Source organism: Physeter macrocephalus, chromosome 10 (assembly GCF_002837175.3).
Source record: "Physeter macrocephalus isolate SW-GA chromosome 10, ASM283717v5, whole genome shotgun sequence".
NCBI classification, from domain to species: domain Eukaryota; kingdom Metazoa; phylum Chordata; class Mammalia; order Artiodactyla; family Physeteridae; genus Physeter; species Physeter macrocephalus.
Genome location: NC_041223.1, coordinates 50,180,362 through 50,205,825, shown reverse-complemented (window position 1 = coordinate 50,205,825; position 25,464 = coordinate 50,180,362). Strand labels below are relative to the sequence as shown.

The following is a 25,464-nucleotide window of genomic DNA, read 5'->3' as shown; positions in this document are numbered from 1 at the left end:
GTTTTCAGACATAACACTAGTCTATGGAATCATGTATGCCTGAACCTCTTATTCACAAAAGAACTTTTTAACAATATTCCTTTATCAATCAAAACAAGAAGTGTTTCAAACTTGATAAATATGGTCTTGAGATTTGTAACCATACTGTTATGTGACTTTTTCCTAATGTTGAAAACTGTATTACAAATTCTTGCTCATAAAGTCTAGAAATATTCTAAACTGGTTTCTCTTCAAGAATAACTTCTAAGCCTGATTTTTTTTTAAAAAAAATAAGGATAGTTGGGTCAAAAGACCCCCTTCCTTCAAAACAAAAAGAAGGAACAAATAACATTTTTATTAAAGGTGAAAAACCCAGATGTAAATCTTGCATTTCCATTCCATTATAAATTTATGTAGCATAATTAATACAGCCTAAGTTAAAGTCATATTTCAAGGGAAACAACATTCTAAGGTTCTGTAAACTCTAGTATTAAACTATAAGCAGAGGCTTTTCTAATGATGTTTTATGTTACATTACTTCTTCCAGTGTTTCTTCTAGAGACCTGAACAATTTTGGGGTTATATACTACATTACATATACCAGAATAGTTCCTCTTTAAGGTACTCACGTGATTTCTCTCTTGCTCCCTAAAATAGCATTATACATCTGAGTAAACCAAAATAAATTCTGGAAAGAGCTATACTGTAATTTACCATGATCAGAGTGTAAAATCCTTTACTATGCGAATCTGTATCAGTTTAGAACCATCACTAAAAACTTTGTTCTTTCAAATCGCCAGTATCAATGAACATAAAACTAATCTTGCTACCAACCCACAAGAGATATGGGTGTCTACTATAAAGCCTTAAATCTCAACTAGACTCTTAGTCCAAGAAAAAAAACCTTTATACTGATTTTTCTTACATGTAATTTAGTGATTTAAAGTAATGCTTTCAGATCCTGAAAGTTTTTTTTTAAAGCATATATTCTGAAGATACACAAACTGATCTTACTCTACTAAAGAAGCTTTATTAATTCTAATTAAACAAACTTCACTCAAGAAGGAAGTGTATTCAAATCAAGAATTTTATTAGAAGGGAAAATATTCAAAAAGAACAAATATAAGCGGGAATTAAATTATCTGTTCTTTGTTGTAGCCCGTGCTATTCAAATACAATTCAGAAGCAGAATTTAACTTTTCTTAAAAGCTGCTTGCTAAAAAAAAAAAAAAAAAAAAAAAAAAAAAAATTTTTAAACAGAATTAAAATACATTTTTAAAATTCCAGTCCAAATATAAAGTTAGCATGAGGAGTATGAAAAACACCACCTCTGATTTGTTTTGTAATGCCAGTGCCGAAATAGGAAAGCTAGATGTGCTTTCCCCAAATATATCTGATAAGATTCCCACAGGAACACCAGTATAACAAGTAGAGTGGATATTCCAAAAACAAAACACAAGTTAATTATAGTACTTCACATTCCAAGAGACTCATCCAAGGACACCTGGCAATTAATTAAGGAATTATGAGAAAAGTTTACAAACAACTGAGTACTATGGGGCCCGTTCACTTACAACAAGAGAAAAAATTATTTGCAATAATAATAATCCTTTACACTTGTAAAGTACCTTGTAGTTTTCACCATACTTTATGATAAAAGTTTATAAAGTTGTGTTTGCTCCTTCCCTGTATAAAATTAGCAAGCAAGCGCACCCGCGCGCGCACACATACACAAACCCCCCTACCTACTTTGGTCCTAGAGTTCATCAATCAACCCAGAGACTGTACAGAACGATAAGCAGCACTTCAGGTCTTACTAATGTCACTGTGGCTGATATTCAGTTCATTCAGAAATGTTTCGCTACGATCCTAAAAACTCTCATCCACATAGTTGGATCGTCTTTAAAGTTTAAGCGGGATAGGCAGATGTTCCCGGGCTCCCTAACTCTGGGGAAGGGGAACTCCTGCCAGGATGGGCCCTGAGGTGACGAATGGTTTTAACCCACCCTTCGCAGGCAGAGAACTGGTTCCACCTGTCCTGGAGTACGAGCCGTGTGCCCTCCAGTACGAAGGACAGGCATTCTCAATACAACGTCCAGCTCTCCTTCTCCTATGAGAACAATCAGTAAGGGCTTCCTAAGGGGTTCCTACGATTCTCCCTCAACTCCCAGGAAAACAAAGGTTCAGGCCCAGCTCTGTGTTACTCGAATTCCGTTCTGGATAATCTAGGTACCCCATAAACCTCAGCACGCAGTCATTTGGCAGAGGATGGAGTGGAGGACCTAAGAATACCCAAGGTGCGGGGAAATGAGCTACCAGAGCGAACTCTGAAGTTCTGCGAGCAAAACGCGGTTATCTCTCAGAAGGTCCTACATTCGAGAGAAGGTGCGGAACTGAGAACGTGAGAAATCGAAATCGGAGGCAGGCGAAGCGGCGTGGAGAAGTGGCCGGGTATACGACTGGGACTGAGGGACTGCGCGGAGGGGCCATCGGGTTGGCTGGCCCTAAGGGCGAAGGTGCCCAACAGCTCAGACCCGTGAGGCTGGCGAAGACCCAGACGCACGGCCGGCCGACGGACTCCAAGGCTAGGTTTCAAACCGCCGCCCCCGGGAGGCGCTCAGCCGATTGGAAGTTCCACCACGACCGTCACCAGCCCAAGGCCGGAGCGGCAACTCCTCGGCGGAGCTCTCCCAGCCTTCCGCGTCTCCCCTGGAGACCAGACACCCACAAACTCCACCTCCCACCGAGGTCCCAACTCGAGTCCCGCCGCCAGCTCCATGCACGCGGAGGGCGCCCCGCAGGACCGGACCTACGCCCCCCAACCGGGCTGCGCCGCGGGAGTTCAAGGGGTGCGACGGGGCCGCGCGGGGGGCGAGCAGAACCCACGTCCCTCAGAGTCTGCCCCGGGACGCGGCCCCGCGACCACCTCCGCCTCGCCCCCAGGGCACGGCCCGACCCGGCTCCGACCCACCCATCCCGCGCGGTCGCGGGCAGAGCTAGGACCCGAGCAAGCCTACTCCCCCCGCCCCTGCTCTTACCCATCTTTTCGCCTCGCCTTGTAGACGTGCCCGTAGGTGCCGCGTCCCACTTTGCACCCTTCGTACTCAAACAAATCCTCCACCCGCTCCCGCTCCGCCGCCAGCTTCGCCTTGAAATCATAATCCATTGTCTGCTTTCCCCATAGAGGCACCGGAACGCGGGGGCCGCCGCCGCTCAGTCCCTCCTCCTCCTCCCCCCGCGACCGCCGCTCCACTTCTCGGGCCACCTCTCAGGCGCGCGCGCCGCCCGCCGCCCCGCGATCCGCCTTCAGCAAGGGACTCCTCGGCGGCCGCTGCAACCACCTCCTCCACCTCCTCCTCCTCCGCGGCAGCGGCAGCGGCGGCGGCTCCCGCAGGAACCCCCAGTCCCGCCTCCCCCCTTCATTTCCTTGTTTTGGAACCTGGTGGGCCGCGCCGCGGCTTCCTCGAGCTCATTAACGAACCAGCCCGCCCGCCCCGAGATCGCGGAGATTCCTGGGAAATGTAGTTCCTCAGGCGCAAGGGACACCCCGGCGGCCGCTGCAACCACCTCCTCCACCTCCTCCTCCTCCGCGGCAGCGGCAGCGGCAGCGGCGGCGGCTCCCGCAGGAACCCCCAGTCCCGCCTCCCCCCTTCATTTCCTTGTTTTGGAACCTGGTGGGCCGCGCCGCGGCTTCCTCGAGCTCATTAACGAACCAGCCCGCCCGCCCCGAGATCGCGGAGATTCCTGGGAAATGTAGTTCCTCAGGCCCCAGGAATGGTTTGAGTTTTGCGGCTGAAGGAAATACAACTCCCAGGCTGCCGTGGGCCACTACAGCCCCACCTTCACAAGGCGTGCACGCCTGCGCACTGAGACCACCCCCCCTCAGGTAGCGTTGGACTACCACCAGTTCTTGTGAAGGTAGAAAGCGCAAAGTTGCGGTGTGCTTTCTGCGAGTCTCTGGGAGCTGGTGGAAAGAAGGTGCTTCTTCTGGTGCAAGGAAGGTACTCTATTATAATTACCCCCGTGCGAGAAGGAGAGTGGAAAGTGTTTAACAAGCGCCTTGCCCAGGAGTTTGCTCCAGCGGTTTACGAGGGAAGGACTGTGGTTAGGGCAGTTGTACTGAAGATTGTTTGTTTTTTTGTAGCAATTGTCCCGCCTCTTACCCCGCCCCCATCCAGCCGCTCATTGGTGGAGAAGAAAGAATGACGTCCTCGTTGGTGCGTGGGTATCCCCAGGCTTTGGCTTCTTTCCGACTCTTGATTGGTAATTGGATGTGCTAGGTTCTTCCTGATAGGATAATCTTTTTTCTTTACGATGCAAAAACCGTATTTCAAAAGCTGAACATTCAGCGGTTTCTTACTTCTAGCATCGGCCAGTGAACATGTAACTTCTGCGCCCTAGTCAGCCAATCATCCTTTTCTTGGCGCTCTAGTCATGGTCTCCTCTTACCATATGTGATTCCCACAGCCAAGCTTTTGGCCATCTGTCTAAGGACAATTAAGGTGCCTGCGGAACGCAGCGTTTTGAAAACAATCATTTGGGTTGGATTGTAAAGGGATTTTAACGGTTTATGCATAATGGTGACGTTGTCCTAGAATGTTTAAGAAAGTCTCCTTTATCAAGGTGAACGTTGATTCATTATTGCGTGCATAAAACGTAGCAAATGCTTGGGATGCAATCTTAAACATGGTTGGTGCTTGGATGGGACTTACACACCACCTTCAGTGGGAGCATAGAGCAGAAAATAGCCAATTCTACCTGAAGTGGTAAGGAAAGTTAATAGTATTGACCCGCCTGCTAGGTTTTGGAAGAAACCTAGAAAACTAGAGAGAGGCGTGGGGGTGGGGTGGGGGGAATTGTTTACTTACTACAACAATGTTTCCTGGGAAACTTCCTCAGATCTTGAAGTAAATCATGAAGTATCTGAGTTTCTGTTATTTCCAGGCACTATGGTAAGTGCTGGAGATACCAGATGAAAATTGGTCTTCTCCATCAGGGACTAAAATGTATTGAAAAAATAAACATGCAAACAAATTAAAAACTATGTGGGTACAAAGAGCAATAGCAGAATAGGAGGACTTCCAGAAGAGTCAGGGTAGGCGTCATTAAGGGGGTAGTTTTCAGCCAAAATTTAAATAATCTTATTTGAAGGACAAGTGGGGAAGTAGCAAAGAATTATTTCTGGCAGAATGGCATGTGTATATATCATTGACAGAACCTGATATATTCTGACAAATGCAAATAGCTTGAACATTACACATTAAGGCAGGAAAAGATGATGGCTAAGAAGAGACTGAAGAGATAAGCAGAGGTCAGAATATGAAGACCTATATATGTCAAGCAGAAGCTTTAGATTTCCTCATTCTATAGGCAATAAAAAGACATTGAAGACTTTTGAGCCAAGAAGTAATCAATATTGTATATTCAAAAAAAAATACTTCTGGACTTCCCCGGTGGTGCAGTGGTTAAGATCCGCCCGTCAATGCAGGGGACATGGGTTCAATCCCTGGTCCAGGAAGATCCCAAATGCCGCGGAGCAACTAAGCATGTGAGCCACAACTGCTGAGCCTGCAGTCTAGAGCCCATGAGCCACAACTACTGAGCCTGCAATCTAGAGCCCATGAGCCACAACTACTGAGCATGTGTGCCACAACTATGAAGCCTACGCACCTACAGCCCGTGCTCTGCAACAAGAGAAGCCACCACAATGAGAAGCCTGCGCACCGCAAGGAAGACCGATGCAGCCAAAAATAAATAGAATTAAATCTTAAAAAAAAAAAAAGTTTGACCACAACGTTGTTACCAAGGATGGGGGAAACAGACATTCTCCTGCATTGCCAGTGGAAGTATATATTCACAAAATATGTACCAATACATACATTAGATTTTGGTTTGGCAATATCTATCAAAATTACATAACAGCGTCCTACAATTATACTCCTTGTGGCAATTGTTCTGATAAGCCTTCCTAGACACACCCCCCTTCAGGACTAAAGGATGTACTATTCCCCCAAGCTGCTGGGAGTGCTACCGCAAACAGCCTTCAGCTGTCAACCCTCTTCAGGAATTGCCTTGTCTAAAGAGCCACCTCAACTCACCTCACCTCACCATTTTCCTGGAGCACCCTACATCCAATGACTGATTAATGCATGGATATAAAAGCCAAGACCTCTCACCCCACTTCAGGACAACTCTGATCCTATCTTCAGAACTCCCTGTTGGGCTGACTCTGGCCGTCACTGAGAATGCATTGCAGACCAACTTCTCAATCTCCCCCATCCTGCTTTCTTCCTTTTCCTTCCACAAGTATTGATCCCATCAACATTCTGTAATAAACTGATTACATGTTAATCTCCATATCAAGGTCTGCTTCCCCAGGAGCCCAGTTTGTGGAATTCCCCATGTGTGCAAGATGATATAACTTAAGGTTATTCATTGAGCATTGTTTCTACTAGGAAAGGACTGGGAAACAACAAAAGTGTTCATTAGAAAAGGACTGGATAAATAAATTATGGCACATGCACCAATGGATTATTATGCAGCCCTAAAAGTAATGCAGAAGCTATGAAATATGCCTCTCAGATCTCCTCCTTGCAAGAAAGCCCCAGTTGCTAAGCTCTGGATCTACCACTGCATTTGCAATGAGGCCACAGTCCCCAACGGTTGCTCCTAGCCTATGACTGACCATAGCAGGATACTATGCTGGGAGTGCTGCATAGGCAGGTCCATTCCTACAAGATGCAGAGTTCCTCTGACAGGTGAGTTGAGCTTAAGGACTCCCCAGGCATAAGCCTGTCTGACACTTTCTTCGAACTCTGTTGCAGTCTGAGTCACTGCCTACCCAACCCTCCTTCCTTCCCTCTCTCCTTCACAGGGGCAGATTAGCATCACAATCTGACAGCTCCCTCCTTTCTCTTCCTCACAGGCATTTCCTCCAATAAGTGTCTTACAGGTCTAATCCCATCTTGGCATCTACTTTTCAGAAGACCTGATCAATGAGGAAATTGTTTAGGTATTGAAATGGAAAGACGTCCAAGATATCAATATATTTTTAAGTGAAAAAAAAAAGCAAGAATCAGAAGAGTGTCCATAATATGTTAACATTTTTATACAAAAGAAAAAATACATACTTTCTTGTGAATGCATGAGTTATCTGTAGAAGGACCACAAGAAACCATTGGCTCGGGGAAGGAAAACTGTGCTTGAGAATCAGAGGTCGGAGGGAGAATTTGTACTGTATACCTTTCTGAATTTTGATCCATGAAATACTGCCTTTTCAAAAGGTAAGTAAATAAAATATAAATTTAAAAAAAAAGAAACTTGGCTAAAAAGGAAGGAGAAAGATAGATAGGATTGTAGCTACCATGGTCAAGGGAGGTTCAGAGTTTTGTTATTAGTTTGTGTTTAATAAGGGGAAGGAACTTTTCATATATATTTTTTTTATTGGAATATATTTGCTTTACAGTGTTGTGTTAGTTTCTGCTGTACAGCAAAGTGAATCAGCTATATGTATACATATATCCCCTCTTTTTTGGATTTCCTTCCCATATAGGTCACAACAGAGCATTGAGGAGAGTTTCCTGTGCTATACAGTCAGTTCTCATTAGTTATCTATTTTATACATAGTAGTAGTGTATATATGTCAATCCCAATCTCCCAATCCATACCACCCCCCCTTCCCCCTTTGGTATCCATACGTTTGTTCTCTACATCTGTGTTTCTATTTCCACTTTGCAAATAAGTTCATCTGTACCATTTTTCTAGATTCCACATATAAGCATTAATATACGATATTTGTTTTTCTCTTTCTGACTTACTTCACTCTGTATAACAGTCTCTAGGTCCATCCACATCTCTGCAAATGGCACAATTTCATTCCTTTTTAAGGCTGAGTAATATTCCATTGTATATATGTACCACATCTTCTTTATCCATTCCTCTGTTGATGGACATTAAGGTTGCTTCCATGTCCTGGCTATTATAAATAGCTGCAATGAACATTGTGGTGCATGTATCTTTTTTAATTATGGTTTTCTCCAGGTATATGCCCAGGAGTGGGATTGCTGGATCATATGGTAGTTCTATTTTTAGTTTTTTAAGGAATCTCCATACTGTTCTCCATAGTGGCTGTATCAATTTACATTCCCACCAACAGTGCAAGAGGGTTCCCTTTTCTCCACACCCTCTCCAGCATTTATTGTTTGTAGATTTTTTGATGATGGCCATTCTGACCGGTGTGAGGTGATGCTCATTATAGGAACTTTTCATATATTGAAGGAAAAGAGCTGGTGGAAAAAGAAAAGGTGAAACCAATACTCTTCAGTACAGTGTTCGATAAATTACATGAGATATTGAACACTTTCTTAAAATAGGCTTTGCATTAGATGATTTTGCCCAACTCTAGGCAAATGTAAGTGTTCTGAGCATATTTAAGGTAGGCCAGGCTAAGCTATGATGTTCAGTAGGATAGGTGTATTAAACGCATTTTCAACTTAACAATATTTTCCATTTAACGATGGGCTTAACGGGACATAACCCCATCGTAAATCAAGGAAGATCTGTAATAACTTTTCATTTCTATATGACGTGGGAAGCATGATCAAATGCACAGAGAAAAAAGTGGTGGGAGTAAGGGCAGGGGGCTTGAAGAAGGAATGATGATTTTGGCAAGTAAGTGGATTGAGAATGAGAGCTAACATTTGCTGAATCCTAGACATTTCATATAAGCTAGCTAATATATAATCCTTACAACCACCATGGGAGGAAGGTATGCATTATCCCCATTTTACAGATAAAAATACTGAGGCTCCAGGAGGATAGTTTGTGTAGTCAGTCAATGATAGGATTTAATCCCCAGTCTCTAAGACAATAGAGAACAAAGACTGCACTGCCAAGTATCAGTGTCATTTATCAAGATCAAATTATCCCAATGAGACATTTATCCTCTTTGTCGCACTCTATTTTATATGTTAAAATTACCGCCTCTGCTTTTTTTTCCTTCATATTTGGTTGATATCAGTCACTAGTTCCCCCTTCTCAGTGCATGGAAGAGTCATAGGGCTTATGAAATGCAGAAAATTTATAGTTGCCACTGCCACTGAGACGTTCATTGTCTCAGCATGTATAAGAGGCCTTCCTTGCCTTTGCTCTTTCCACTCAACCAGCAACAGTTCTCTGGCCAATCAGATTTTACATGTAAATACCTGTTATTCTTCTGGAAGGCATATTCATTTTACTTAAACATTGATTTAAAGTCTGAGAACAAAGCTCCTTTTAATAAGGATGGTCTAAGCTTAAAGGCTGTTGGGGAAACAGATTCTGGTCTCTTCAGTACAGAGTCAATATCAGGGAAGCTGAAGAAGAGGAATGGGAGGCAATGGAATTAAGAATCAGACCTCTCTCCCTACTGGATGAGGATGCAGGCCAGACTAAGGGAGGGATACCCACCTGCTGCTGATAGGGTATAGGAAGAGGCTGATGCCTGTGTCAGTTTCCTAGCGCTGTTGTAACAAATTACCATAAACTGAGTGTCTTAAAACAAAAGAAATTTATTCTCTCACAGTTCTGGAGGCCAGAAGTCTGAAATCAAGATGTACAGAGGGTTGGTTCCTTCTAGGGGCCCAAAAGGGAAAATCTGTTCCATGCCTCTCCATTAGATTCTGGTGGTTGCTGGTAAGCTTTGACATGCCAGCATGTCATGCTGCATATGCATGGAGTTATGCATGGCAGCATAACTCCAATATCTGGCTCTATCTTCACATGGCCTTCTTTCATCTGTGTCTGTGTCCAAATCCCCCTCTTCCTAAAAGGACATCAGTCATATTGGATTTAGGCCCCAACCTAAACCAGCATGTCCTTGTTGTAACTTGTATGCAGCTACAAAGACCTTATTTCCAAATAAGATCACACTCAGATTCCAGGTGGACATGAATTTGGGGGGGACGCCATTCAACCCAGGATAGTGCCTGAGCTTTGACTCTGTCTCTGAATGAGGGGCCATCCTGAAAAAAGGAAGAAAATGGTCCTTGACTTAACTCACACCAGTTTCAGTGGGAGCGAGAGGGAATCTTTGGGATCCCCAGACTGGACTTTCTTTTTTGTTTCTGTTTTTTTTTTTTTTTAATAAATTTTATGCTACGTGTATTTTCTTTGAAAGAATTTGATTTTTAAAATATATTTATTTATTTATTTTGGCTGCATTGGGTCTTCACTGCTGCACACGGGCTTTCTCTAGTTGCGGCGCGCGGACTTCTTACTGAGGTGGCTTCTCTTGTTGCGGAGCACGGGCTCTAGGCGCGCGGGCTTCAGTAGTTGTGGCTCGTGCTTTGGCAGGCGGATTCTTTTTTTTTTTTTTTTTTTTTTTTTTTTTTTTTTTTTTTTTTTTGCGGTACACGGGCCTCTCACTGCTGCGGCCTCTCCCTCTGCGGAGCACAGGCTCCGGACGCGCAGGCCCTGCGGCCATGGCCCACGGGCCCAGCTGCTCCATGGCACGTGGGATCCTCCCGGACCGGGACACGAACCCACGTCGCCTGCATAGGCAGGCGGACTCTCAACCACTGTGCCACCAGGGAAGCCCGGCAGGCGGATCCTTAACCACTGTGCCACCAGGGAAGTCCCTATCCTTTCCTTCTTTAAACTTCTTAGCCCCACTATAGCATGAATTGTTCCCTGACACCAGAATGCAGCCTGCCCTAGGTGTTAAACAAAAAAACAAATAAATGATAACCACCCAGAAATTAATAAGGCCTAATCACATGCCAGTAAGGAATTTGAAAAGTTTGATCTAAACATTTTAAAAATGAGTTTATTTGACATAGGTAGAGAATGAAAGAATAAAGTGATGGTTTCAACAGTTTGTTCAAGTCGAAAGGAAAGGTCGGATTTCCCTGGTGGTGCAGTGGTTAAGAATCCGCCTGCCAATGCAGGGGACACGAGTTCAAGCCCTGGTCTGGGAAGATCCCAGGTGCCGCAGAACAACTAAACCTGTGCGCCACAACGACTGAGCCTGTGCTCTAGAGCCCACGAGCCACAACTACTGAGCCCACATGCTGCAACTACTGAAGCCCTCGCACGTAGAGCCCGTGCTTCGCAACAAGAGAAGCCACCGCAATGAGAAGCCACCGCAGTGAGAAGCCCCCGCACCACAACAAAGAGTAGCCACTGCTCGACGCAACCAGAGAAAACCCGCGCGCAACAACAAAGATCCAATGCAGCCAAAAATAAATAAATAAATTTATTTTTAAAAAAAGGAAAGGTCGGTGCGCCCAGCTCCCAATGGGTTAGTCGTGAGGAGAACTGAGCTGCAAATCTTGCGTATCAGGTTCACTGCATATGTGATGGAATTAGTAAAGCAAAGTCATGACTTTTTTAATGCTTATGCCCTTAGTCATTACCAGTTTATAAGCTATGTGGAAGTCAAATTTGAATATGGGTAAAATTTCTCTTAACAGTCATATCTAAGTCAAGGAAATTTATTGAAGAGATTTACTAAGATGTTTCCTCATGGTTTAAGGCTCAACTCAGGATCATCTCTTTCAGGAAGTCTTCTCTTCCCTCCCCCAGACTAGGTTGGGTGCCCCTCATCTGTACTGGTAACATCCTGTGAGACCTCTCTGCACTTTGCTTATCTTATGCATATCATGTTTATCTGTCTTTCTTCCCAGATTGTCTATGACCTCCTCAATGAGCAAGGATTAGATTGGTTGCTTTCCACATTCTTATATTTGATTATTTTTTTTGTCTGGGTATACAATTCCAAGTTAAAAATTAATTTTTCTCAGAACCATGAAGGCATTACCCCCACTACTTTCTAACATTCTGTGGTTCAGATGTGTTATAAGACTGTTTTACCCCTTTTTAAGTGTCCTGTTTTTTCCATAGAAATGTTTAGCATCTATTCTGTAATCTTTTTTTTTTAATTTATTTATTTATGGCTGTGTTGGGTCTTCGTTTCTGTGCGAGGGCTTTCTCAAATTGTGGCAAGCGGGCCACTCTTCATTGCGGTGCGCGGGCCTCACTATCGCGGCCTCTCTTGTTGCGGAGCACAGGCTCCAGATGCGCAGGCTCAGTAATTGTGGGCCCAGTTACTCCGCGGCATGTGGGATCTTCCCAGACCAGGGCTCGAACCCGTGTCCCCTGCATTGGCAGGCGGATTCTTAACCACTGCGCCACCAGGGAAGCCCTGTTCTGTAATCTTGAAGATATCATCTTTCACAGGGATGTGTCTGGGTGTGGGTATTTTTCATTCATTTTGCTCTGTCATTTCCTCTGGTATTTTCCTTCCTCTTCTCCAATGCTGTCACGTCACTACCCCTTTTTTCACCCTTTGGCTGCAAACTGAATCACTGTGCTGTACACCTGAAACTAAGACAATATTTAAATCAACTATACTTCAATTAAAAAAAATCAGGCAAGCTAGTGTCTTTGGCAGGTGATTAATATATGTAAGCAATGATACTAATCAGTCTTAACACTTCTGAAATGTTAATTCTTTATTAGTTGAACCTAAAATAAATCAATAAGAGTATTGAAACATAATGAGGATGAAATCCAAAATTTGTTGAACAGGAACAATATCAATGGTATGTCATATGTGAAGATTATTGTGTGTGATCATTTGGTTTTATGATTATGATATGTTTTAATAAATGCACTAGTTATATCCTTGCTGATGTATTTTTGCTAATCTTTCATAAAGTGGAAGTTTTGTTGTAATGATATATATCAGACTGTATTCAGTGTTACAGAATCAGTATTCTACGGAGAATGAAGAAATAAAGCATTAACTTAACTGGGGAAAAAAAAGAAAATAATCAGGCAAGTGTGCAAAGTTATATGTACAAAGATGAACGTGACTATGGTTTTCATGATAAAAGTTAGAAACAGTTTAAATAATGGTTAAATAAATAATAGCATATCCCTTCAGTGGATTACACTGCAGCCATTTAAAAGAATGGTATAGATCTAATCTGTATTATTAAAAAGGGATATCCATTTATAGTGTGGAGTAAACAACAAACAAACAAAACACCTCACAATAGTTTATAGACTATGGATAATTTGCCATAATATTTTTCATATAGGGTATCTCCCAAACATTTCTGATCATGCATTTTTGTTTTAAACTGTTAGGAAATTCATAGGGATTCTATGCTAATATTTTCATTTTAAAATCATAATAAAACATAAGATATCAACTGGCTTAAGTTGGGAGGTTTTAAATATCTATATACACCTTCATTTATTTTACTGAGAGTGAACCTCATGGGAAGAGCAAGTTAATAATATTTATAAGCTGATGAAGGGTTGGTCCCTATTGGTAGGTACAAAAGAATATTTTCTTCCAGTTGTCTACATGCCTTCTATAGAGATTAGAAGAATTCTGGCTGAAGTTTTAGCATCCCCGTCTGTAACTGATATATAAAATATTCCTCTGATTGTGTAAATTAAGTCTTCCAAGAATTAGAGATAATCCATTTCTAAAGAGCTTATTAAGATTTTTTTTCAGCCTCTGCTGGGTTTTAGTAATTAAGGAAGAAGAAAAAATTCAGTCTATATTCCATCCGTATTTAGTCTGCAAGTGTAAAGAACCATAGACCCCTTAAAAGTCACATTTTCATTATCTTAACAGCTACTTGCTAATTGCACTCTTGAAATATATCCCATTAAATTGTTTGATGCTCCTTGGAAAAGGACCTATGTGATACATTCCTTTTGGACCTTAATACCAAGGAAATTGTCTCTGGAATAATTTCCTTATGTAATTTACTGAGTTTTCCTTTTTGATTTGGTGATTAGGAAGCTCAGTGTTAATATTTCAAACTCGCCTATAGTAACTGCGTTAGGCTATGTGGTAGGTGTTTTCCTATTCTACTTTCACTGATTCTAATTTGTTTTAATTTAAACTTTTCTGTATGTGTCTCATAAACTATTTCATTCTTTATGGAAACTTTTATAATTTATATCTTACCTATTCATGAACAATTGGTCATTATTTTAATACCTATCATTTCTCACGGATTTATAAAAATGGTGTCTCCTACACACTTGAGTGATACAGGGAAAAGTTATTTTATTCTCTCCAGGCAAGATATGAAAAAGGAAAGTAAATAAACTAGCATTACTGCATACCTACCATGTGATAGGCACTGTCATAGGCACTTTTTAGCATACATTATCTTTTTATCCCTTTAACAATCTTGTGAAATAAGATCCTACATTTAGATATGTTAAGTGATTTGCTTCACACTGTTATTTAGGAGTGGACCTCAAATTCTGATTCTTTAAATCATGCTTTCTCCATTGTATTGTAACCACCTCCGAATTTTATTACTGCTAGAGTCATCAGCAACTGCACCTTTAAAGCATTTTTCTAGGGCAGTACTTCTCAAACATTAATGTACAGATGAACCACCTGAGGATCTGGTTAAAATGCAGATTCTGATTCGTAGGGCTGGGGAAGGGCCTGAGCATCTGCATTTCTAACTGCACGCAGTTGGTGCTGATGCTGCTGATCCTGGGCCACACTGAGTAGCAAATTTTCAGAGCGTGTTAACACCACGGTGATCTAAGTAGTTACTATGTCAAAGGTATGAAATTGAACAGATGCAGCATTTCTAAAATTGCCAACAAAATAATCAACAATTGCAGCTGAAACCTCACACCTAGTCTCACAATGGGACTCAAACCCAATCACACCTCACATGGGATTCGAACATAGCCGAAAGTCAGATTGGGACTTGAGCCCAAGGGCTGGGACTCAAACCCACGTCTTTTAATTAAAATCACTCACGTGGTGTCCGGACTTACTGAAGCTCAGGTTCTTTTTTTTTTTTTTTTTTTTAATTTATATATATATATATATATTTTTTTTTTTTTTTGGCTGCGTTGGGTCTTCGTTGCTGCGTGCAGGCTTTCTCTAGTTGTGGTGAGCAGGGGCTACCCTTTGTTGGGGTGCATGTGCTTCTCATTGCAGTGGCTTCTCTTGTTGCGGAGTATGGGCTCTAGGCACGCAGGCTTCAGTAGTTGTGGCACGTGGGCTCAGTAGGTGTGGCTCACGGGCTGCAGAGCGCAGGCTCAGTAGTTGTGGCGCACGGGCTTAGTTGCTCCACGGCATGTGCGATCTTCCAGGACCAGGGCTCGAACCCATGTCACCTGCATTGGCAGGCGAATTCTTAACCACTGCGCCACCAGGGAAGTCCTGAAGCTCAGGTTCTTTTTGTCTCAGCACAGAAGGAATTCAGTGAGAGGCAAAGTGATAGGCAAGTAGATTTATTAATATAGGACACTTGTGAGGGATACAAGCAGGCAGGCAAGGGGACTCTGCCCTGAGAACTAAGTAGGAAAGCAGGTTTATTCAGGGAGATACACACTCCATAGACAGAGTGTGGGCCATTTTTATGGGCTGGGTAATTTCATAGGCTAACAAGTGGGAGGATTATTCCAACTATTTTGGAGAAGGCACAGAGATTTCCAGGTATTGGGCCACCTCCCACTTTTTGGCCTTTTATGGTCGGCCTTGTAACTGTCATGGCACCTGTGGGTGTATCATTTAGCATGCTAATGTATTACAATGAGCATATAATGAGGCTCAAGTTCTACTGAAAGTCAAATCTTCTGCCATCTTGGGCCAAATCAGTTCTAACCAGTTTATGTCTTATCCTCAATGGCTGTGTCATTCTTTTAAAGGTAGTGCCCTGCCCCTTTCCCTCCTGTTTCACAACTGTGTGCAGTGACTATATACAACTTAGAGAATCCTGAGGCTTTGCTTCCTGTGTATAACAGCCTTATGTGGGGTGGTATTACTCCCAAAGCAGACAATTCTTCAGATAACTAGAGGAAAAATCTAGTCAACTAAAAAAACCTCATTTCCTAATCATGTTGGTTAAGTATATTCTTTTCCAAGCCTGCCAGATTTCTGGACGAATCCAGCCTTCATACAGATGACTCATGATACCCTAAGCTCCAATCTTTATTATCTTCCCTCCATTTCAGCCACCTTAGCAGTATGGGAGATTAGAGTCACAGAATAACCCTCTCTCTCTCTCTCTCTCTCTCTCTCTCTCTCTCTCTCTCTCTCTCTCTCTCTCTCTCTCTTCTCTCTCTCTCTCTCTCTCTCTCTCTCTCTCACACACACACACACACACACACAAGCCTGCATAGAACATGAGAAACATCTGTTCAAATACATTACTGAGCTAGCAAAAAGTTAAGGAACACTCAGAGGCCAAAAGCCAAGTGAAAGCAGGAATTTGGAGAGGAAAACAAGCACAAAAAAGGAAGATTTTATGGGGGGTGGAGGGTATCTTCTAAATTCTGGTGACCTTGAACTAGAGTTCTAATGGTCATGAAGGATATGGGAATGGAAACAAGGCCAAGACCCCAGCCAAGGTAGGGAGTCTAATAGGAGATCCTCACAAACAAACGAGGACACCTTACCTGTCTTGACCTTGGCTCTAGATAGAAGGGAAGGAAAAGCTACCCAAATAATTTGCAAATACAAGCAAAGATTTGTGGCCCAATTCAAACTACCTCTTGTTAGGAGATCATTCTTCATGACTCTGTCAAGTTTCTGCACATCTTGTGAGCAGAGGTATTGACTATCTTTTCAACAGTTTATATAGTGAGCAGTCTTGGAGGATAATGATGGCACCTCCCTCTTGAGACAGATTTGCTTTCAACCTTGGAAGATAGCCATAATGTCTACCTCTGGGAAAAAAGGCAGGCATGCTTACTTCCCATTATAAAATATCCATGTTCTATAAGTTCTGTGTTCCTTTCCTGTAGTGAGACCTACTGCATGTATAGATGTCACCTAGCCCGCTTTGTGTGCCCTGTGGGAATTGGGACTTGGGGAACCAACACAAATGCTGACACTCTGTTATTGGTTTGAGTAATAACCTGTCCTTAGTCTCTGTCACAAGAGTAGCATGTCTTCTTCTAAAATCCATGCAACTATGGCAGGCTAACTGTGGCAGGTAAAATCTCAGACCTTTCACAGTTCTTAATGTCTAGGCGGCCCCAAACACTTTATGCTGAAATTTTTTTTTTTTTTTTTTGCGGTACACGGGCCTCTCACTGTTGTGGCCTCTCCCATTGTGGAGCACAGGCTCCGGACGCGCAGGCCCAGTGGCCATGGCTCACAGGCCCAGCCGCTCCATGGCATGTGGGATCCTCCCGGACCGGGGCACGAACCCGTGTCCCCTGCATTGGCAGGTGAACTCTCAACCACTGCGCCACCAGGGAAGCCCTGAAATTTTATTTTAAATTGGTCCTAGGTTGGTAGTACCCATAGACAGCTAGTATAAGCAAAAGAAAATCCTCTCTAGAGAACACCCTTCAACTCAGGCCTCAAACATTTCCCACAGATAATGTAAAGGAACCATGAGCTTTTAGTCAATTTATAAAACACACAAGAAAAAAAGATATGATGAATTAGAAGCAATTTCAGAAAAGCTTCAGATATTAGAATTGTTACAGAATATAAAATAAATATGTTTAACATCTTTAAAGAAATAAAAGATAAGGTTGAAAATTTGAGTAAGAAACAAGAGGTTTTTAAAAAATGACCAGTCAATTTGCAAAGGAACCAAATAAGACCTCTAGAAATGAAATATATAATTGTTGAAGTGAAAATTTTAATGAACAGGTTAAACATCATTAGAAATGTAGCTGAAAAGAGAATTAGTACACTGGAAAATAGATCTAAAGAAATTACCCAGAGTGTAATAGAGAGCAAATATGAAAGCAAGATTACAAGCCATGAAAGATAGAGTAAAAAGGTTGATATACGTTGAATCAGAGTTCCAAAAGAAAAGAATGAAGAGGCAATATTAAAGTGATAATGGCTGACATTTTTCCAGAATTGGTGAAAGAAACTGTTAGTTTCCTACCACAGTGTAACAAATTACCATAACTTAATGGCTTAAGACAACACAAATTTATTATCTTACAATTCTGTAGGTGAGAAGTCCAATTCAAGTCTCATTGGGCTAAAATCAAGATGTTGGCAGGTCTGTGTTCCTTTTTGGAGTCTCTAGTAGAACATCCGTTTCCTTGACCTTTGCAGTTTCTAGAAGCTGCCTATATTCCTTGGTTCCTGGCCCTCTTCCTCCATCTTCAAAACCAGCAACAGCAGGTCAAGTTTTTCTCATATCCCATCACTTCTGACCCTTCCTTTTCTGCCTCCCTTTTCCATAATGAAGGACCTTTGTGATTATATTGGACCCACCTGGATAATCCAAGATCATCACTCTATTTTAAAGTCATCTAATTAGCAATCTCATTTTCATCTGCAACCTTAATCCATCTTTGTCAGGTAACCTAACATATTCATAGGTTCTGAAGATTAGGACATGGACATCTTTGAGGGTTTATTAATCTGCCTACCATAGACATTAATCTACATATCCAAGAATCCCAATAAATTTTAAGTAGAATAAAAAGAATCTATGCCTAGTCAAAATCCATACTTAGTGATGTCATAATGAAACTTCAGAATGCCAAAGACAAAGAGAATATATGAAAACAGCCAGGGGGCTTCCCTGGTGGCACAGTGTTTAAGAATCTGCCTGCCAATGCAGGGTACACGGGTTCGAGCCCTGGTCTGGGAAGATCCCACATGCTGCGGAGCAACTAAGCCTGTGCGCCACAACTACTGAGCCTGTGCTCTAGAGCCCGTGAGCCACAACTACTGAGCCTGAGTGCCACAACTACTGAAGCCCACGTGCCTAGAGCCCATGCTCTGCAACAAGAGAAGCCACCTCAATGAGAAGCCTGCGCACCGCAAGGAAGAGTAGCCCCCACTCACCGCAACTAGAGAATGCCCGCACGCAGCAACGAAGACACAACGCAGCCAAAAATAAATAAATAAAATTTGTTTAAAAAAAAAAAAAACCAAAAGAAAACAGCCAGGGAGAAGAGAGATTTCCTACAAGTGGACAGTAATTATACCAATAGTTGACTTAACGCAACAACTAAAGTCAAAGACAAAAGAATATCTTTATTCTTTTAAGAACAATAATAGTCAACTTACACTTATTTACCCCAAAATTGTATTTTAAGAACAAGTGATTGGGGGGGAGATGAATTGGGAGATTGGGATTGACATATATACACTAATATGTATAAAATAGATAAGTAATAAGAACCTGCTGTATAAAAAATAAATAAAATTCAAAAAACAAAAACCCTTTGGGTGACTTTGATTGTTTGCTGATTTTCAGAAATGTTTTGTGTGTATTTTATGGGGGAAAGAGAAGGAACTCTTAAATAAATCTAAAAGAAAAAAAAAAGAACACATGATAAACAATTTTCTAACCAAGTGTAAACTCAGAGAATTTTCCACTCAGAGACACTCAGGATCTTCCAAAGGGCACACCAGCCTGAAATTAAGCACACGTGGATCTGAGATGCAAGAAAGAATGATGAAAAAAGAAACTGCAGAATATGCATTAGCCAGACTTTTACTACAATGTGCTGCATAATAAACCACACCATAAATTTACCAACAGTAAGCATTTATTCTCATGCTTAGTGGTCTGCAGGCCCACTATGGTTTAGCTGATCTAGGTTGCCTCAGCTCTGCATGAATCTTCAGGCTGCAGGTTGGGCTCAGGCTTGCTCTTCTTGTCTCATTCTGGGTGCAAGGGCTGAAGGGGAAGTAACTACTGTTGACCAGTGTGTGTATCTCCCACTAGATTGCAAGTACTTTAGGGAATGGCGAGGAGCATACTTTATTCACTATGGAATTCCTGGTAGCTTGTACTTTGCCTAATACTAAATGGGAATTCAAGAAGTTTTTGCTAAAGAGATGCATAAATCAACCATAACTGCCGTTATGAATTGTAAGTATGTTACAGTTATGGATTGCATTCATAATTGCCAAATAGCCCAACAAATGTTAGTACTTAGTACATGTCCAATAATATATTTCAGCACTTTAAAGGAAAGAGAGAGGCACTTCCCTGGTGTTCCAGTGGCTAAGACTCTGCACTCCCAATGCAGGGGGCCTGGGTTCCATCCCTAGTCGGGGAACTAGATCCCACACACTGCAGCAAAAAGGATCCCGCGTGCCACAAATAAGACCCAGCGCAGCCAAGTAAGTAAGTATTTAAAAAATAAAAAAAAAAAGAGAGAGGGAGGGAAGAAAGGAGGAAAAAAGGAAGGAGAGAATTTGATAGATTATTTTAAAGTAAATGTATCTAAAATAACCTGTACTTACCTACTAAACCTTTCAATTCACTTGGCCTGTTGATAACAAAATAATTTTCTATTGTTAACATGGCCTTTTTTTTTTTTTTTTTTTTTTTTGCGGTACGCGGGCCTCTCACCGTTGTGGCCTCTTCCGTTGCGGAGCACAGGCTCCGGATGCGCAAGCTCAGCGGCCATGGCTCACGGGCCCAGCTGCTCCGCGGCATGTGGGATCTTCCCGGACCGGGGCACGAACCCATGTCCCCTGCATCGGCAGGCGGACTCCCAACCACTGCGCCACCAGGGAAGCCCAACATGGCCTTTTGAAGACAGGTCTCCAAAATACAGAGACAATTTTTAAGTTGAAGTATAGTTGATTTACAATGTTGTGTTAATTGCTGCATTACAGCAAAGTAATTCAGTTATACATATATATACATATTCTTTTCCATTATGGCTTATTACAGGATATTGAATATAGTTCCCTGTGCTATACAGTAGGTCTGTATCTGCTTTATATATAGCAGTTTGTATCTGTTAATTCCAAACTCCTAATTTATCCCTCTTCCATCCCCTTTCCCCTTTGGTAACCCTAAGTTTATTTTCTATATCTTTGAGTCTGTTTCTGTTTTGTAAATAAGTTCATTTGTGTAATATTTTAGATCCCACATGTAAGTGATATCATATGGCATTTGTCTTTCTGATTTACTTCACTTAGTATGACAATCTCTAGGTCCATTCATGTTGCTGCAAATGGCATTATTTCATACTTTTATATGGCTGAGTAGTATTCCATTGTGTATATATATCACATCTTTTTTTTTTTTTAAACCAGCTTCATTCACTTTATTTTTCTCATATAAAGCTATGTGGTGGCTACAGCTGGAGCCTGGGTCCTCTGCAGGGAAATTCTGGTGTGGGTCTTTACAAGATGGTCAGTGAATTCCTGATATGGAGACTTGGTGAACACCATCTCTTTCCAGAGATCAGGAGTGAGATAACTGTAGGTCTTGGAATGGCATCAAAGGTGGCCTTGGGGGCTTCCCTGGTGGTGCAGTGGTTGGGAATCCACCTGCCAATGCAGGGGACACGGATTCGAGCCTGGTCCGGGAAGATCCCACATGCTGCGGAGCAACTAGGCCCGTGCACCACAACTACTGAGCCTGCACTCTAGAGCCCATGAGCCACAACTACTGAGCCCACATGCTACAACTGCTGGAGCCCTCGCACCTGGGGCCTGTGCTCCGCAGCAGGAGAAGCCACCACAATGAGAGGCCCGCGCACCGCAATGAAGGGCGGCCCCCACTCGCCACAACTAGAGAAGGCCCGCGCGCAGCAGCAAAGATCCAATGCAGCCAAAAATAAATAAATTAAATAGATAAATTTTTTTTAATTAAAAAAAAAAGTGGCCTTGGTGAAGTTGCCTAGTGTGGTGGTGCAGCTCCTGGCAGAGGTGTAGCAGTCATTAATTCTGGCCATCATCAGTAGCTCCTTGGGCACAGGGGCTGAGATGATGCCAGTGCCCCTGGGAGCAGGGATGAGGCACACCAGCACAGAGCCACAGTGGCCAGTCACCCTGCAAGGGACGGTATGGGGCTTGGCTGATCTTGTTCCCTCAGTAGCATTGCCACACATGGATGATGGAGAGCTTGGCCAGAATGATGGCCTCATGGCAGTGTGGCAGTGGCTACATCCTTACAGCACTTGACACCCAAACCAATATGTCCATTGTAATTCCCAATGGCGACAAATGCCTTGAACCTGGTCCACTAGCCAGCACGGGTGTGATTTTGCACAGGCATAATCTTCAAAACCTCATCCTTGAGGGATGCCCCCAAGAAAAAGTCAATGATCTCAGATTCCTTGATGGACAGAGAGAAGAGATAGATCTTCAGGGATTTGATCTTCATGTCCTTGACCAGGCAGCCCAGCTTGGTGATGGGGAGCCATTCCTTGTGGCTCCTTGTCCTTAGCCTTGCCTCCGTGAGCTCTGCCGTCTCTGCCTCCACCAAGACACAGGCCACAACCCTGGGGCCAGACGCTGCTACCAAAGCCTCTGCAGAAGACACTGGGGCCTCCCATTCCAGGGTCCCGGGGCCTCTGGGCCCTCCCGCAGCACTGCCATCATCCACCATTTGGTGCTTTTACAGCGAAGAAGCTATACCACATCTTCTTTATCCATTCATCTGTCAATAGACATTTAGGTTGCTTCCATGTCTTGGTTATTGTAAATACTGCTGCTATGAACATTGGGGTGCATGTATCTTTTCGAATTAGAGTTTTCTCCAGATACATGCCCAGGGGTGGGATTGCAGGATTATATGGCAACTCTGTTTTTATATTTTTAAGGAACTTCCATAATATTTTCCATAGTGGCTGCACCAATTTACATCCCCACCAACAGTGTAGGAGGGTTCCCTTTTCTCTACACCCTGTCCAGCATATTTTATTTGTAGACCTTTTTTTTTTTTTTTTTTTTTTCTTTGTATGTGGTACGCGGGCCTCTCACTGTTGTGGCCTCTCCCGTTGCAGAGTACAGGCTCCGGGCGCACAGGCTCAGTGGCCATGGCTCATGGGCCCAGCCGCTCTGTGGCATGTGGGATCTTCCCGGACCAGGGCACGAACCAGTGTCCCCTGCATCGGCAGGCGGATTCTCAACCACTGCGCCACCAGGGAAGCCTTGTAGACTTTTTAATGATGGCCATTCTGACCAGTGTGAGGTGGTACCTCATTGTAGTTCTGATTTGCATTTCTCTAGTTATTAGTGATATTGAGCATCTTTTCATGTGCCTTGTGGCCATCTGTATGACTTCTTTGGACAAATGTCTTTTTAGTTCTTCTGCCCATTTTTTGATTGGGTTGTTTTCTTTTTGTTATTGAGTTGTATGATCTGTTTGTATATTTTGGAAATTAAATCCTTGTCAGTTGCATCATTTGCAAATATTTTCTCCCAGTCCGAAGGTTATCTTTTCATTTTTGTTTATGGTTTCCTTTGCTGTGCAAAAGCCTATAAGTTTGATTAGGTCCCATTTTGTTTATTTTTCCTTTCATTTCTGTTGCCTTGGGAGACTGACCTAAGAAAACATTGGTACAATTCATGTCAGAGAATGTTTTGCCTATGTTCTCTTCTAGGAGATTTATGGTGTCATGTCTTATACTTAAGTCTTTAAGCCATTTTGAGTTTATTCTTGTGTATGGTGTGAGGGTGTGTTCTACCTTCTTTGATTTACATCGGCTGTCCAGCTTTCCCAATACTACTTGCTGAAGAGACTGTCTTTTCTCCATTGTATATTCTTGCAGAGGTATTTTTTTAATTCATAAGTTATCTATTTGCTTTTATATTTGAACTTAAAATGTTTTTTGAAGTTTTATGAGAAGTTCTGAAATGAATTTTATAAATTTACATTGAAACGTGACTATTTATGCCTGAAAGTTCTTTTGAAATTAAAAAAAAAAGATTAGAAAACCTTATTTTAATTTTCTTTAATTAAGGGTTTTAAAAAAATTTAGTTATATATATATATACACATATATATATATATATATTTTTTTTTTTTTTTTTTTTTTTTTTTTTTGCATTACATGGGCCTCTCACTGTGTGGCCTCTCCCGTTGCAGAGCACAGGCTCCGGACACGCAGGCTCAGCAGACATGGCTCACGGGCCCAGCCGCTCCGCGGTATGTGGGATCTTCCCGGACCGGGGAACGAACCCGCATTCCCTTCAAAGGTAGGCGGACTCTCAACCACTGCGCCACCAGGGAAGCCCTAATATTTTTATAATATCTAGATTAAGGCTACTTGATTTCTAAAGGAATCACTGGGTCTGAAGGTTTTCCCTGTCTACTCCTGTTCCCCCTCCTTTTATCTTTCACAGACATTGCCCTCAATAAATCTATTGTGTTCCTAATTCCTTCTTGACGTCTATTTCCTACAAGACCCAGTCTTCACAAACACTGACCATGTATTCCTTTTTCAGTAAACAGACACTCAAAAGAGAATCTGGAGATTGGATTGCTTACCTAGCATAGCATAAATGAAGTGAAATTAGAACATTAGTAAAACATGCAGGGCTGCTTCATGGGCCTCTGGGCGTCACTCTCAGAAAGGCCTCATACTTAATTTTATCTTTGAACTTGTGTTTTGTAAGTGAAGTTCAACAGGACAATAAAGTAGTCATTTGGGTCAGGGAGATACACTTGGGGAGAAAGGAGGCAGCACATGCAGACACAGGTTCAGACCTGTGGGCATAGCAGACAGCCTGGGTGTTGAGCAATTGGTCTGACAGCCCAGCACACTTGCCTATGCCTGGGCCAGGGTCTGGGTCCAGACTGGTATTGGTGATGGTGGTAGCAGCAGCACAGAAAGCAGAGGTGGCAGCATCTGCATAAATACTAACTCTCTGGCCTGAGTACCCAGACAGAAACTGCCAGTGCTCTGGCAATAAACACTGTCAACAAATTATTACAAATTATTATAAAATGAAAGTGTACACATGGATATTGTAATAAAACATATATGAGAGTTATTAAACTCACTTCAGTGAGTTTAGATTCTGTTAAAAAAGAGAACACAGGCCCAAAATGGAGTCACTTGTGCTAAGTCCTTTGTGAACAAACCAAGATTTAATGCCTAACCTAAGTGCAGTTTCAGCCTCTCCCAGGAATGTAACCTTTCAAATTACCTGGTCAGCACTCTTAAGGTAATTTGCCCTAGAGACCCCATCCATCCCCTATAGGAAGGTGACTTGGCATGAAACATCCACTCTTTGCTAGAAACTTCCTTTTCCCACCCCCTCTGCCTATAAAAGCCTTTCATTTTGTACAGCTCTTAGGAGGGAGCTCCTTTCTATTTGCTAGATGGAATGCAGCCCAATTCATGAATCATTGAATAAAGTCAGTTAGATCTTTAAATTTACTTAGTTGAATTTTGTTTTTTAACAATTCCAAGAGTTTACAAATAAAAACTGAATTTAAACATTGTCACATTTAACAGAAAAGAATACTGTTTTCATACAAAGCTTCAGGTGAACAAATTATTAAGGATGAAGACAATTTTAAATTAATTTTTCCTTTTAATTGTAGACAATTATAGAATGCATAGACAGCCATCTTGAATTTATACAAATCAGAAAACCACTTTCAATTTCTTATATGACTGTTACAATTACAGGAAATGTCAGAGGAAACATTAAAATTCCATTGCATAAATTTTCATTTACAATGAAATTCAGACTTAAATGAAACTGATGTATATGCAGAGTTGTCTTTTTAGAAAAATTATTCCATCTGAATTATT

The 25,464-nt window shown here is 42.2% G+C and overlaps 1 protein-coding gene and 1 pseudogene across 3 annotated transcripts in view; both read right to left on the bottom strand.

Annotated features, from left to right (window-relative positions):
* The window catches only part of CDK19 (cyclin dependent kinase 19), a 182,741-nt gene extending 179,459 nt beyond the window's left edge, over nucleotides 1–3,282 (bottom strand). For 2 of the 3 annotated variants that reach the window (XR_003681491.2, XM_007112036.4), the window contains exon 1: nucleotides 3,018–3,282. Coding sequence is in view for 1 of the 3 variants with exons in the window: in XM_007112036.4 (XP_007112098.1) it covers nucleotides 3,018–3,145 (128 nt within the window). In the remaining 2 variants the exon portion in view is untranslated. The remainder of the gene's footprint in view (nucleotides 1–3,017) is intronic. The other variant, XM_055087555.1, reaches the window with a different exon arrangement.
* Nucleotides 3,283–21,034: 17,752 nt separating this feature from the next.
* On the bottom strand, nucleotides 21,035–22,304 carry LOC102982699 (40S ribosomal protein S2-like; annotated as a pseudogene).
* Between the last annotated feature and the right edge of the window lie 3,160 nt (nucleotides 22,305–25,464).